General features: G+C 38.5%; 1 protein-coding gene across 3 annotated transcripts in view; it reads right to left on the minus strand.

Annotated features, from left to right (window-relative positions):
- Positions 1-16,171, minus strand: part of ascc3 (activating signal cointegrator 1 complex subunit 3) — a 368,707-nt gene that overhangs the window by 205,815 nt on the left and 146,721 nt on the right. For all 3 annotated transcript variants that reach the window (XM_008432855.1, XM_008432856.2, XM_008432857.2), the window contains one exon: positions 14,658-14,822. In XM_008432855.1, the coding sequence (XP_008431077.1) occupies positions 14,658-14,822 (165 nt within the window). The remainder of the gene's footprint in view (positions 1-14,657; positions 14,823-16,171) is intronic.

Raw genomic sequence — 16,171 nt, forward strand, 5'->3', positions numbered from 1 at the left:
TGTGTTCAAGCTGCACCATCAAAAATGACTAGTAAGTAGCAATGAATAACAAAAATGTTTTTCTCAATAAACAAACTTGTTGAAACCCACAGAAGTCAAACTAAGATTCAAATGTTGCTTAGATATGAATTTGGTTCAGTGTCACAGATCTAATCTCTGCTAAACCTTTACAAAAACTTAAGGCTCTAAATAAAAAAGTTTAAATAAGTAACTCCACTTAATAAAATTCCTGATAAATATTGATTTATTGCAGTGGTTCTCAATGCAAGTCATGTGTTATTTAAATTTAAATTTAAGTTGCTTTAAACTTTTTTGGGGGAGGGGCAGGGGCTCGGGGAGAGTGGGGAGGGTTCATCTGGCTGAGAACCTATAAATATGTAGGAATTGAATATTTGGGAAGTATCATAACTTAAATTTAAAGGTTTAAGTTATGAGCTTTCTAGAAAATTATTCAGATTTTATTTTGTGGTTTTAAAGACTCTAAATTGAAGATGGTAAGAAATAAAGGAATACTTTACTTTGTTTTCCTGTTGGCTGCAATAGTTCCTCTGCTCTCAGCTCCCATACAGAGTAGGCTAGTGGTAACACTCAGCCGCTCCATCCCGTTTCAAACTCTTCTTATTAAATAAGAGTTAGAGAGCTAAATATAATTGAAATATTGGCTACCTTCGACAGAAAAAGGAGCTAAGTCTATGAAAGCAATGTAGCAGTTTAGCTAGTTTTGATTTCCAAAGCATAAGGTGGCAGTTTATCATGATTCAGCCAAAGTAATGAAATAACGAACTGTGGACTGATTTTTATTGTCAATCTGTTTCTTCCTATTGAGCAGTGAAAGTAAATAAAACGTGTTACATGTCTTTTGCTTTAAGTATTTACTTACTGGAGGGTTTTTTGTTTGTGCTGCAAAGCCACAGCAACAGATAGCTCCTCACTTCACCGGTGTTCTGACCATCTGCCATACCTCTTAAATCCAGCATACCTTGTGGTAATGCGCATGCGCACATCGATGTTACGTTTCTTATAAATCTGTCATACTAAATCTGTCATATAAATCTGTCATCTGTCTGTAGAAGTTTCATTTTGTGTGTTTTATTTCTCAGTTTACGGTAAATAAAAAAAAATAAAATAAAAATCTAGTTATTTCCACGCAATGTCCAGAAAGAGGTGTTGTTCTGCTTCGGTCAGCATTATTCATTTGCTTTTTTTAGGACATATTCCGTGCAGTTTTCTAAAGAAGTATTAAAATATTAAAAAGGTAGATTAGCTATAGGGACAAAATATCCTGTGGGCGACCAAATTTGTAGTCAAACAGTATTTGTAGTAATAGTGATGTTAAACGGGACTAATGTCTTGTTTACAGTATGGTAACAATATTGGAAACAGCAAAAGTCATTTATGTTAATACGGTAATTAAATAAAATTTTATTAAGCTGCTTCTGAGAAATAAAACACAGGTATGATGGATTTATAAGAAATCTGCTGAGTAAGCAGTATGTGACGTATCATCGATGTGCGCATGCACATTACCATAAGGTAACCTGGATTTATGGGTACGACAGATAGTCATAACACCGGCTCTAACGGAGCCTGTGTCATTCAGCAGCGCTGCTGTTGCTCCTCCTACACTTTGGACTGAACCATGGTTCTATCAACATTGGGGGGGTGGGACCTAAATTTTTTTTTTCTTAGATGAATGGCAGATTTACTTTGTTCTTTGTTTATATTGCCTTTTTTATATTGATATTGTTTAAATACAAGGTTTTCTTTCATGATATCTTTGGTGTGGGGGGACAATTCTAGACTTTTCCAAGATTGGAAGTGTCCGGACCCCCGCGGCCCCCCCTGGAATTTACGCCTATGCTTATGGCCATGTCAATTTCAGCATTAGAAACAGACTTCTTCAAACTAGTCATTAAATCTTATCCTAAGGAAGGAATCTCAAGTCTCTCAGATGTTTTCTATAATTAGCTGTGGGGGTGATGTATAAAATCTGATGGTATTTTGAAAACCAGCTATTTATATCTTGGTTATCCCTACATCTTGTTCCCAGATTATTTCGGATCTCAAGTATAGTCTGATTAGCTATACTCTGTCCGAACTGGTGAGGTACCAACTTGCCAGTTTTCTCTCAAAGTTCATACAAATAGCTGCACAGCTTAGAGATAAGGTATTCAGCTTGTTTTGTTGATATAAGATTGTATTCAGTTTGTAATTATATAGTGAAAGGATCAGAAGAATTACTGTATTTAATATATCATTTATTATCTCGCCATTGATCAATGGTGCTGTTCTTTTCTATTGAGCACAAAGTTACATTTTTTGACCCTTCAAATGATGTAGTTAGGTTCATGTAAAAGAGTAACCTGTTGCTACTCACCTTTGTTAACAACTGAGGCTAAACAAGTTTGCTCCAACACTGACTTAGTTTTGTCTTAGAAAAATTAGGAAGATTCAGCATATTGTGTATCAACATGGGTGAGTGGATGAGAACTAGAGTGGGTGTCTGTTGAGATGGTGGGCTGCCCTATCTAAGAGCCTCCTGCTGGAAGTGACAGGGAAGATTGGTAAGGCCTTTAATGTGATGCAGTACCTGTCAAAGCATCCCATCAAGATAAGAACTAACCAATCACTGCCGGCAGACTAGGCTTTCTCTACACCTTCACTTTTATGGTCTATCTTGCATTCAAATTTCTTCTCAATCTGGGAAATACTTTTAATATGATTATAGAAATCTTTATTTCAGCAAAAATACCAACAAAAAAAACCTTACAGAACATGTTTCGAAGTCCTTTGTTGTTTCCAAAAAAGGATTCCTGAAATGTTTTCTATATATCTACATAGTATTTTCAACAATTCAACAACAAGGAACAGCAACATGTATTTAAATGTCCATTGTTCTTGACCGTATTGTCATATTCATTAAAGAAAGTATTCTACTTTAATTAGGAAGCTCAGAAAACAGCTTCATTGCTGGACAATCACTTAAAGAAACTCAGTGGTTCAGCTATTTTGCAATATTCTGGAAGTTTGTTCCAGATTTGTGGTGAAGCTGAATGCTGCTTCTCCATATATGGTTCTGTGGATGCAAAGCTGATCAGAACCAGAAGACCTGAGATGTCTGGAAGGTTGATACAATAACAGATCTTTAATGTATTGTGGTGCTATGCTGTTCAGTGACTTCTAAACTAACAACAGTATTTTAAAGTCTATTCTCTCAGTGGAAAGACTTTAGAACTGGGTGATGTGCTCTATCTTCCTGGTTTTAGTGAGAACGCCAGAAGCAGTATTCTAGAACCGCTGCAGCTAGAGGATTGATTTTTAAGGCAGACCTGTGAAGATGTTCATTTGGTGTTTAGTAATACATCAATGCAATTGGCTGTTTACCAACTGGTATTATAAACCAAATTTGACTGCATTGCAAAAGGACCAACCTGAAATGTATCTGAATATGAATCTGTCTATATGCTTACATATATATTTGATTATGTACTTGTTGCCTTGAAAGAAGATTCACAATATAAATAAAATTAACTTAAATTAAGAAGTTGGATGAAGTGTTTGGATTACAGGGTTCAAGTGGGCACATTATTCTTGCTGCCTTGGTATTTTCCGCCTATTACCGTCATCTATTATCCATGCATGTGTAACCTACACCTATGATATTCGTTTTAATTTTGGATTACGTAAAAACAAGAATAACGCAATGTTACAATTACATCAGTGAGAATGATGTACTACCATATTAAAAAATATGCAGAAATGAAGCCAAAATCACAGCATCAATGGACTTTAGGATCTTTTAAAGCGGAAGTCAAATTAACAACATTGTTTAAAACAGTTTCATTGACTGTCCATGGATGGTAGCACTTTTTATGCCTTTCAAAATATAATATTGGACTCAACCTCTTCATTAATAGATCGTCAGTTTCTGATGCTTAGGGAGTGGTACAGCATTCAATGAGAGAACCCTGAATGTCAATTAATGACAAGACGGGGGTACCCAAAATGTGACGCAGACCAAGCGAACATTTTTGATGAGAGGAAGTGAGAATGTTCTGGTGTGTAAATGCTGTAGCAGGGGTGAAAGCAGTTTTAAATTCTTGGGGAAACTATGACAAAAGTATACATAAATTGCTTCTTTGTGTGCTTGGATTTTCTGTGCTGATTAAATTTTTTGTGAAGTAATAAAAGCTGGGTAGCTCTTGAATTGCTATAAAATGGAGCTATATTTCTCTAATATTGACACCATGAGATGCTATGAGACCTAAATTCTGAACGTCATGGCATGGAGAGCATCCCAGTTTTCCATGTCTGGCATATAACCATTCATTTTAGCTTTTAAACTGGTTATATTGATCCTGTGTCCAGACAGAGGCATAATATTGACCTGCTTGTTCTGAAAATCCTGCACCCAAACACCCAAAACTCAAAGATAAAACTTTTAGTTTAATCTTTGAATCTTTCAGATTGTAGCTATGGTAACAAATCAATCTAATTGTCCTTTGAACTTTTACAAAGTAAACCTGCCGGCTCATTAAAATTGTAAATTTAAATGTTAAACTATTTCCACTTTGTCTTCCAAACATGGCGCCTCCTCACCATAACTGAAGTTACAAGCTCATCTTCTGAAGTTGGGATATTTTTCCTCCAAAATCTTCCAGAGGAATCACCTCAAACCAGATGTTGGACTGGATTTTATTTCAATGTCATTTGTGAATGTTAGAGCCTCATTTTTAACAGTGGAGCTGTAAAGATTGAAAAAGGTTATCATTTTGGAGAAAATCTCATCAACATCAATATTTCCACTAAATAAGAGGCAAAAAAATAGTTTGATAGAGGAAAGGCCTCTCAGACACTGAGCTCAAAGCAAGATGCCAGAGAGCACCAAACATTTTTTTTTAATATTAGACAATTGATTTAATTTCACATAATTATCACGGTAGAAGCCATCTGTTTGTTAAATACTTAATGAAACATATTTACCGTGTTTGATGTTTGTTGTAAAAGACGTATAGTCACAGACGAACGAGATAATCCAAGTTTGTCGTTTATTGAACATTCAGAAACTACAGTGCTGTAATGCGCCACAGCAAAGGTAAACAAAGGTAAAATTACCTGAAAGGTGATCAACTCAAAACCACTCCTACCTTTTTACTTTCTCTCTCTGTCATTTAAGCACACCCGTCTTGAAGGTTCCAGTGACTAAACATCTTGTTGAAACAGGACGTGAGCTGGAGTCTGTTTTAACTGGCTAATATTGCTGCAATTCACACCAACTTCAGAATGAAGAAATGGCTAAATATCAGACACTGAAAAAGAAAGACAACAGCTAAGCAGCATTCAAGGTTAGAGATAGAGGGAAATTAATCTTAAAATGCAGAGCAAAATTTGTTGGACTAAATTTCACCAATTTCAGTGTGGTACAAACCAAAGCTCTTTTAGCAGAACACCAATGTGATACCTGGCTCCATTCCAAAACATTTGCATAACAAGGGAGCAAGTTTCATTCAGTTTACAGGGATTTTCATATTAATATGTCTGAGGAAGTGAACTTGTGGGTTGGTAGCAGCCTCAGTAATTCCCTCAGCACAATCAATAGGAGTCTATGAGGCGTTTCAAAGTTAGGATAGAAAGATGGAAGAGGTGGGGGTGGGTCTATGAAATGTCCTGTTCATATTCAGCTTCTTCTTCAGAAAGTGGAGGATAAGCAGGGACAAGTTTTTTTTTTACACAAAGAAAAACTGAAATATGCAATATGCTGTCTGGGGCTTTGTGCCCCTAATAGGGTGACCCAAGGCAGACAGGTTTTAGATGAAGGACCAGACAAAGCGCAGCCTGAAGACCCTTTGGATCTGGTGTTCCCTCGCCTGGATGCGGGTCACCGGGGCCCCGCCCTAAAGTCAGGTCTGGAGGTGGGGCACGATGGCGAGCACCTGGTGGCTGGGCTTTTCCCAATGGAGCTCGGCCGGGCTCAGCCTGAAGAGGAGACATGGGTCCTCCTTCTCATGAGCTCACCACCTGTGAGAGGGGCCAAATGAGTGCAGTGTGGGATGGGTGGTGGCCGAGGGAGGGGGCCCTGGCGGTCCGACCCTCGGTTGCAGAAGCTGGCTCTTGGGACATGGAATGTCACCTGTCTGGTGGGGAAGGAGCCGCAGCTAGTGTGTGAGGTTGAGAAGTTTCAGCCAGAAATAGTCGGCCTCACCTCAACGCATGGCTCTGGTTCTGGAACCAGTCTCCTTGAGAGGAGCTGGACATACTTCCGCTCTGGAGTTGTCCATGGTGAGAGGCGCCGGGCAGGACTGGGTATACTTGTTGCCCCCATCTCGGTGCCTGTACGTTGGGGTTTACCCTGGTGAACGAGAGGGTAGCCTCCCTCTGCTTATGGGTGGTGGGACGGGTACTGACTGTTGTGTTTACGCACCAAATGGCAGTTCAGATTACCCACCCTTTCTGGAGTTCTATGATGGGGTACTGGAGAGTGCCCGTCCTGGGGACTCCCTTGTTCTGCTGGGGGACTTCAATGCTCACATGGGCAATGACAGCAAGACCTGGAAAGGCGTGGTTGGGGGGAATGGCCCGGTGCGGTTTTTCTGTGGAATTTTCTTCAACCGCCACGGGGCTCTTTAGTAGGAGGTGAATCATTGGAAGTCAAAATTGGAAATCAAAGAAGAAAGCGCTAATTTTCATTTAGAACAAACACATGCTAGCAGCAGGCACAACGGAGAAATTTCTTCAAACTCATACCCCCTCATCATGGAAACCACACGAAGACGTTCATATGATGCCACTTTTAAGTTGAGGTCTATCAATCTGGCAGTACAGGAGGGAAACAGAGTTGCTACACGTAAGCTCAGTGTGAACAGATACATGGTTTGGTGTTAGAGACAGAGGGCTGCATCCTTGTGAAAGGGTTAGCCGGTGCGTTATGGACCGGTGATTCAGCCCTTGGAGGAGCTTTTACGCTCGCCTCATAGTCATGTAGCATGTTGGTTTGTTTTTATTTTATTCTTTGCGGCAACAGAATGCATATGAAATGCTTTGTCTTCTTAAAGTCAGGTGGAGTTGCTGTGTGGCTACATGGAAATCAGAACAGCTCGTCCCATAAAGCGCCCTCAACCAAAACAGTCTCGGGGGCGCTTATTAAAAACTCAATAGACATGAAATGGACAAGCCACTAAAGCCACATAAATTAAGTCTTCAGTTTGTCCCTCCACATCCAGCAGCAAAAATCCATAGTGCTGCGGATCTAGCTCATTATGCAGGGCAGGTCCAATAATGGAGGCCTTGAGTAGAATTTGATTTAGGGGCTCCTTTACCTGCTAAGAACATGAGCACTACTAAATCCATTTAATCATGAATTTAGTGAAATCTGAGAGAGGGGGGCTAGTTTAATTGGCTGAGCAGTCAATTATAATTGTAGTTTACTAAGACGTATTTGTGAACAAACACCCAAAACTCAAAGATAAAACTTTTAGTTTAATCTTTGAATCTTTCAGATTGTAGCTATGGTAACAAATCAATCTAACTATGAAGACTGTCCTTTGAACTTTTACAAAGTAAACTTGCCAGCTCATTAAAATTGTAAATTTAAATGTTAAACTATTTAAAATTGTTTAATTTGTCGATGCTGAAACCATTAAATCAAATTTAACTACATTGATATTCTCTTATTTTATTTATGCCATGGGCCGGTTCTAAATGTGATCAGCATTACGTCATGCTTTTCGATCCACTAACTCAGAGGTTCCCAAACTGTGGGGCGCGCCCCCTAGTGGGGGCACCGAGCCATTGCAGGGGGGGAGCGGGAAGCTTCTGGATTAAAAAATAAAAAAAATTAAACATGAACGCTGTATGCACTGGGTTTTTACCTTAAAATGGCCAACTCTCTGTTATTCCACTGTCAATTTGATACAGTAGGTACTCCCGCACTTCCCATATCTGTGTCCTCTGTCACTTTTATCAGCAGTTAAAACTGTTTAATCCACTGTTAACATGTCGTAACCTGTTTTTCCGAGCCGCCTTTAAACGCAACATGAGCGCTATGACACTCGCGCTGGGCTTACAGCAGTTAAGGAGACCTGCTGCTGCTGTGCAGAGCTACAGGTGTGTGTTAGAATCATGGCAACAAACCAGCAAAACGCAAAGAACTTTTCAGAGTTTTCCCCCCAAACTAACAGACTGTTGAGTAAAGCTGTTGGATGCAGGTAAAGATAGCTAAAAGATGACTAGATAGCTAATATCAATACAGCACCTTAAGCTTGTTAACAAGTAGCTTGTAGGCTACTGGTGTTGTTTATGTTCAGCTACGATTAATTTTGCCCCCAAAAAAGTTGACCCCCCCCCCATTGCTCGTCTGGAGTCGTGGCTGAGTATAACAGGGAGTCTCTAAGAATCCACTCCCCACCCCCTTCGGTCACACACATCGTTCAACCAGACAGCTATTTGTAAGCCATTGAGGGGGGGCCAGAAATAGTTTGGAAACCACTCGGGGGGGCCCAGGAGAAAAAGTTTGGGAACCACTGCACTAACTGATAATTTAATTTGGATTCAACAGAAGTGCAAATAATTGATATTTATTTTAATTGTATTTTTTTGATTTGTTGTTTTTAATTAGTTGTGGGTTTAAGTATTGTCAGCAGTGTCTTTCAGAAACAGGTGATATTTTACATTTCTTGTCAACTTAAAATCTTTTAATACAAAACCCCGGTGGGCCACCTCGGTGGCTCGACTACCAGGCTTAGCAAGTTTACTGGGGGAAACCCTGTAATTCCAGTAAAAAGTTCTTTTGCAGTTTCAGTGTTTTGTTAAAGTACACAAAGACCAGAAATCTGTAATTCTGAATTTATGTGTAATACATCATAATTTAAAGATGTGCATGCTACTGCGATGATAGGCGTCTGGCCAGACAACATTTTACTTTGCTTCTGTATAACATTGCAAAGGATTACACACAATATTGTGTTCAGCATGGACACATCCTCAACATGTCACATTGTGAAAATTGGTGGAAGAGCAACACAATTGTCCTTGATAATGAAGTGACTTATTTAGTTTGGGTTCCCTTAATAATGTGGGAGAGAATAAAAACAGTAGATGACTTCAAATGACTTTAAATCTTCAGTCAAGCTGACTGAAAATTGTTGTTTAGGGTTAACATGTATGGATTTTTTATTTTTTTAATGAAAAACTATCCAGGCTGAAAATGTGCAATCTGTTTGCACAAAAAAAAAAAAAAAAAAAAACACCCCCTTGCCCCCCAAAAAAACAATCCCGATGTTTGAAACTTCTGAAGTGCAGTAGAGCCTTAAGAGGTGTTAAGGTGTATAAAGAGCCCAGTCAGCCCTTCTTCAGTAATATCAGCTAAACCACCTGATAAATGGGCTGTGAACCAAGTAAACAGCGGTCACATGTACAGCCCAGTTTTCAATTACCTTGCCGTTAACCTTACCAAAAACGTCTTGGTAGCTGCTCAGCCCATCCTGCCCCCGTTTCATTCTCTTCCACACTGCTGTCTTTAACAGCAGTGTCCAACTGTTCTACACACATTTCTCAAAACCTGACACATGGAAGAAATATGTTCTATACTTCTACAAAGCAAAGTTAAATTCTTTATATTAATGAACTACATGTCAACCTTGTGCTTTTAAGCTCCATTAATGATTACTTGCTTCTTGATTTTACCTCTCTTCAGGGTTTTTCACCAATACCGCTGAATCTATGGTAATGAGATACAGCTGCCAGTCATGGATTACAGGTCAGGTGAGGGAGACAATAACAATCATTTATTGAAGTTACTAGTAAGTGAAATGAGAGTAATGCATATTCATATTTGAACTCTCATTGTGATGTCATTTACTCTGGATGATGTTCTATAAGCTTCTGTGATTTTAATAAATTTATTATAGAAATAGCCCTGGAAATTTCACAATGTATCTTACAGACTGTACTGTCATCTTGATATGTTTGCTAATCTCAAACCTACACAAGCTCCCAGGTGCTCAGTGCAATTTTTCAAAAGGGTTTCATAAACCGGATGCAGGGCGAGTCATGTCATTCAGTGTCAGGGACAGAAATAGTGGACTTTGTACATGGAAGAAATTGTAGGGTCAACATGTAATTCAAAGAACACAGGGCTTAAAGAAAAAAAAAATCCTGAGCCTGAAACTTATAGTTATGATAACAATTTACTATAGCACTGCTATTGCCACAGTTTAATAAGAAGTGTCTTTGAATAGTGCAACAATTGCTTCTAACAGTACAATTAACAAGCTAAAAACTGAAACTTAAATAAGACTTCAGTACATTTCAACTCAAAACAAAATGTAAAATGTCTGTGCCCTAAAGGTTTGCCTTACAGGCAAAAGTCCCTCAACATTATACAAGAGTCCTTTCAGTCAATGTTTTAGCAAGTAATTTAGAACATGCAACATTACCAACTAGATCAGTGTTTCTCAACCTATTTCAGCCCAGCGCCCCCCACCAAAGAATTTGTAGGTTACTTTGCACCGATTATTATTTTATCATTAATATTACTATCACTATTGTAGATGTTTTGATTTTTATGCTTGTTTCTGTATTTATCATCAAAAATAATTTCCCAGAGAACAAAAAAGTAATGGGAATAGAAATTATTTTCACAGGCGTCTACGAAAAATGCAATGAACATTTAACTTAAAATCGGTAGGCCTAACAGCAGCCAGTCAGAGTGGAAAAAATATTCTTGTTCTTGCTCTTTATCTGGTCATTTATACAAATGACCAGATAAAAGATGTTCAACATGCCAGTTTAAACTTTGATCTATTTGCAAACGACTGAGCTCTGCAACTACATTAATCATAACTCTTCTTCTCTTCAGTGTTTCTGTTGGTTTCTGGTGGTGCAGCTCTGTGCTGCCTTCAGGAGAATGGGACATCAGAGTATCATCCATAAAACTTCACCCACATGGCATTTATTGTGCAAACCAGAGCTTTCAGTGGAAAAACAAAAGTTCCAGGTCCTTTTAATGCCATACAGACATGAGACAGAAACATGGATTATATCTTTATATAGACCTGTCTATTGATTTATAACTTTAGTAAAATAGTAAAACTTAATAGTAAAACTATTAAGTTTTACTGGACAGAAATTACAAAGAACAAATCTGGTTCTTAATCAAATCCTAATGAGTCAAATTGAAAGTCTCATGGAGTCACCAGCCTCATGACATTAACACTGACATGAAAATAATATTGAAGAAATAAATATATCAAATCTAATGAAAAACATAAATAAGTGATMAGTTCTTTACTGTTATGGTCTGTAAGATATATTTATTCTCAGTACTAGATGTGGTCTCAACAAACCCATGACACTTCAACAATATTATTTTACCTTTTATCTGGAAATAGTGTCTGTTTATTCTTGCCATACAGTCTCTGTATTAATTAATTATTGCTCTAAAGGTCTTGCCATACCAGTTTATTCCTCTGTATTTACTTTAGTTTCTTAGTTTATTCTTGCATTTTGTTCTTCATTCATTTCCCATTTAGTTTCCTTTCATTAGTTTTATCCTCTCTTGGTTTGTTGCTGTGTCCACTTTAGTTTCTTTCCTGTTGCTAAATTTATTTGATCGTTTATTGACACTCAGTAATTTTCACTCATCACCTGCTGCGCCTCCTAATCATCATGTGATTCACATCATGTGTTGATTTTCCACAGTTCAGCGTCGGATTCTCTGTTTTTATGCCATAATTCACGTCTAGTTTGTCGCTCCGTTTTATGTCCCGCTTCTCCTGTTTCAGAGTTTTGCCAATGTGCACGTCTTTTACCCACAAAACCTAAGGTGCAGGGAGGGGGAAGGCAGACTGACATAAATCTTTTAAACCAACGAAAACAATTTCTGCATTCTGATTATTGAAATTTAAAAGTGCTGTGTTGTTCTATCACTCCCGTTTCATACCGGTCCACTTACAGCTCCGGTGTTAATGCTATAAAATGAACGCTCTCTATCATGGTAACACCCATGGAGGGATTTCTTTATTTAACTTGGTTCATTTTTCAGAGTGATACAAAGCGAGGGTATCGTGATTTTAGTAATTACATGTTTATGACAGCGATTTTCTGTTGTCCTTCCATGGAAGTGGGCAGCATCCAGACGGACAATAAAACACTTTTTAATATAAGTTGCTGCTTTGACATGATCACAGAACTGCCAAAACATATGTACAAAAATCCTCAATAAAACATAAAATATTAGAAAATCTGACACCAGACAAAGTGAATCACAGCAACGTCATCAGCCGGTGTAACGCTGACCTGATGGTGAAGCTACTAGCAGGAGCGGAGCTGCGCCAAAAGCTACAAACACTGAATAGAATAAGAGCTGCCATCGATACAGTTGCAGCCAKGCATGATTTAATGTTACACAATACAGTTTTACCAAGTTGCTCAAAGTCTAAACTGGTATTGTTGTGCATTTAAGGTGTAAAGTTTACCTTCGACCAAACGCCCCCCAAAGACATCCCAGCGCCCCCCTTTTGTAAAAATGTCCGCCAACTTTCCGTCCTGTCCCCCTTCCTCTAGCCATGCCCAGCGCCACTTGTTTTTAATTCCTTTCTCAAGTAAACGTGTTTCTTTACCGGATGAGACAAACTCCATCTTCTTTCCTATCGCATTTGATTTAATCGTCGAACCGAACGCACGCGCTTGTTTTCTACAAACCGCTTTACAGTCACTGGTCAAGAACACGGGAGCTAGAATTCTGATTGGCAGACATCTTTGTCTATTATCTACAGTTTAGTAGAGGGGGTCCGTTTGGTCCAATGCTCGCTTTGCTTGAAAGTCTGGCCCCCAGACGGAGCTCTTTACGCCTAAGTTTCAAACGTCTGACTAAATAAATCTTCCTTATTTTAATTGTAAGTAGTTCTTTAAATGTCCTGTGAGATGATATACTTACCCATGTATCCTTAACAACCGGAATATCCATCAAGTTATTTTCGCAATTTACTGTCTATTAAACGAGTGCCCTCCGGATTAATTACACTTTCTGCAGCTGCAGCTGTGAAGTTGTCGTATTAACCCAATATTTGCTGGAAAGTGCAACGTCTCCCCTTTCAGAAACCGTTGGAATTTTTCAGATAGCGCTAAGTGTGGCGGAATTATGGTACTGCAAATTTAGATGTGTCGCCTCCGGTCTAGAAGGGTCCGAGAGACTATAGTTTGATTGAGGCGGACCGTTTTGTCAAAAGCCGGAAATCGGGCCCCCGGTCTGAGCTCTTTAAGCCCTGAGAACATGATGCATGATTTAATCCTTGACTGTCTATGCATTCCAAAATTATCAATCACAAGCTCTTTTCCCTTTCTCCATTTATCACTTTACACCCACAGACTGACATGTGACAGCAGTTCATCAAGATGTGATATTGGACTTCACAGCATGCACCAGCCGACAAGCCTGGCTAAATTTGCATGATGATTATAACATGTGGAATATCCAGGCTGGCTCCAGCATAAACACATGCCAGTCATCATTGTGAGAAATCTTTACTTTTTTTAAGCAAGGTGCCAGCGTAGGTTGGGATTAATGTTGTCGATGAAAAGCGTCTCATGGACCGCTGAGGCACTTTTCTGTCTAATATATCACGGCAGTCTCATAGCAAAACATAAACGAATAATAAAACTAATCTGATAAATACACAATCAAATGATTCTGTTTCTCATTACCATGTAAAAGTGATTGGGCTAGACAGAAATAAAGTAAATATCACCTTGACTATTTTCAACTATAATTGCAATTTGTTATATTGCAATTCAAGAGCATCTATATTACTTCTCTTTTCTCATTTCATCAGGTAAGCTTTTACTCAGGTGAGACAACTGTAGTGGGAGAGACGAGCAGAGCTGGGTTTTTTAGTAGCAGTAGGGAGACAGTAAAAATCCGACTGCAAAACATTAGCAGCGCTTCAGTATTACTGCAGATTCATAGCACTGAGAAGTGGAAAGTAAAGCTTTGTTTATACTAGTAAAAGAGCAATAAATAATCACAAGAGCAGATTGTTCACACAATGTGAAGGTCCAGCACGATTTGGACGATGTACCAAAAGTGGTTCTCATTCTCAAAGTTGGTTGATGAAAATGACATAATTTTGTTCTCAGCTTTATGTCTACACACACTATCTTGTCACAACCCCCTGGTGAACGTTTTGCCCCATGCTGCATGTAAAACTATTGTGTAAATTTTGAGAGTGTTTGTTGATGCGGAAAACCGCATTTACTCAACTTCCAGAAGGCACTTTTCAGCCACATAGTAGGATGGATAGTTGTGAGGAGCAATTGGTTGTGAGAAATTATGCACTGTTATACCAAAACACTAAACTCAACCTGCTTGGCTCTGGTCCAATGCGGTGAGTGAACATCACGATGACGACTTATGTTTTTTGGGTTTTTTGGCTTCAGGTAACAAGGGGAAAAAATGTAGATGTTAACTCCTTCAAATTTATTTCAATTAAAGCAGGCAGCATAGTTCATAAAAAATACACATGAATAATTGTTATGATTAAAACGCAAGGCACTTATAGCAAGTATTTCTAAAAACCAAAAAGAAAGTTCCTATGTGTAAAGTGACAGCGTTGAATGCAATACATCAGATACATGAGTCACGCAGCATAGCAGAAACTGACCTGTCTGATAGTTCTTGCCACCAGGCTCTCTAGTACTGGTCCTCGATCTTCATGTAGAAGATGAACTTCATCGAGGATCAGGAGACGCACAATTTGAGAGAGAGCGACGTCTCCAACACTTTTCCTTGTCACAACATCCCACTTCTCTGGAGTTGTCACCAGCATCTAAAACAAGGGTGAACACATAGGTGACTGTTCAAACACTACATTTAGGCAGAAATCAAGACTGGAAACAAAGCAATCTATTCATAGCAGTAGGCAAGAGGATGGTAAACTTCAGACAACTTTGTACAACTCAGTCTCCAATATTATGGTAGGTATTCACAAACCTGTAACCAGTTTGAACTGTAAGGCCTAATACTGTAAGGTTACAGAGTGAATGCGATACAGTAAAGAGATACCAGCTGTAAAGGGCTGCTGGAGCTCTGAGAGTGAAGGTATCATCTTTTTTTTCCAGTGTTCCAGTTAGATCAGTATAGTCTGATGCCTTTATTGATATTCTGAGTGTAGTACTTTAAAACACTGAATTTTGACAATGGGTAGGCATAGCTATTACCATAACAGGCTTCTAGGCTTTCCTTTGCCAAAGGACAAAGCTATGGGTCAAGGTTTCATGTCTATGGTGGAACTATAATTTGAAACACACTCAAATAGACTCAACCAAAAAAATCCAGTATTGGCTTCTAAATCCCGTCCTAAATTTTAGACAGATAGTAAGAAATGCCTGACTAAGTCACCTTTGTGTTCTGCCAAATTCCAGATACAATTGAAACCAGATATTTGCATACATTTCATAAAAAGACACATTTTTTCCCACTGTTAAATCAAACTTCTCTTATTTTAGGTCAGTCAGCATGAAAATGGATGGATGGATGGATGAATGCCAGAAAACTTAGCAATTTTTTTAGAGATTGTTTTGAAGTTTTCTATGAATTCACAAGTTAACATACATTTGGTCAGTAATTGCCTTTACGTGCTTTTGATGATATATGATCTATTCATTAGGATAGATCAGCACATTTCACTTGCTACTTTATATGTATTGCTCAATGATGTGACTTAAAAATAACAATGGTTTTTAGCTGTGCAGTATCCTTGAGTGTCCTGAAAAGTGCTTTCAAATAATAATAATAATAATAATAACCCCAGCATTGCCACTATTTAGATTAGAAATTGCATTGTCCATCCAGGATATTTTGTGAATCAAAGAAAAGAGGAGAGGTTGAAGGAAATCTGTTAATTTTAAAGTGAGGTACAATAGGTTGTCATCGGCTTATACATGAAATGAAATATTGTATATCCTAATGGTGCTTCTGAGTGCAGGGTTTCCCCCAGTGGCGGCCGCCATGCTTTACTAGCCCCGCCACCAGGCTAAGCGTTGCTTGTTTACGTTTCTAGGGGAAAAAAAATTTAAAAATATATATATATACTGCTCAAAAAAATAAAGGGAACACTTAAACAACACAATAAAACTCCAAGTAAATCAAACTTCTGTGAAATCAAACTGTCCACTT

The sequence above is a fragment of the Poecilia reticulata genome, linkage group LG16, assembly GCF_000633615.1.
Source record: "Poecilia reticulata strain Guanapo linkage group LG16, Guppy_female_1.0+MT, whole genome shotgun sequence".
In the NCBI taxonomy this organism is placed as follows: Eukaryota; Metazoa; Chordata; class Actinopteri; order Cyprinodontiformes; family Poeciliidae; genus Poecilia; species Poecilia reticulata.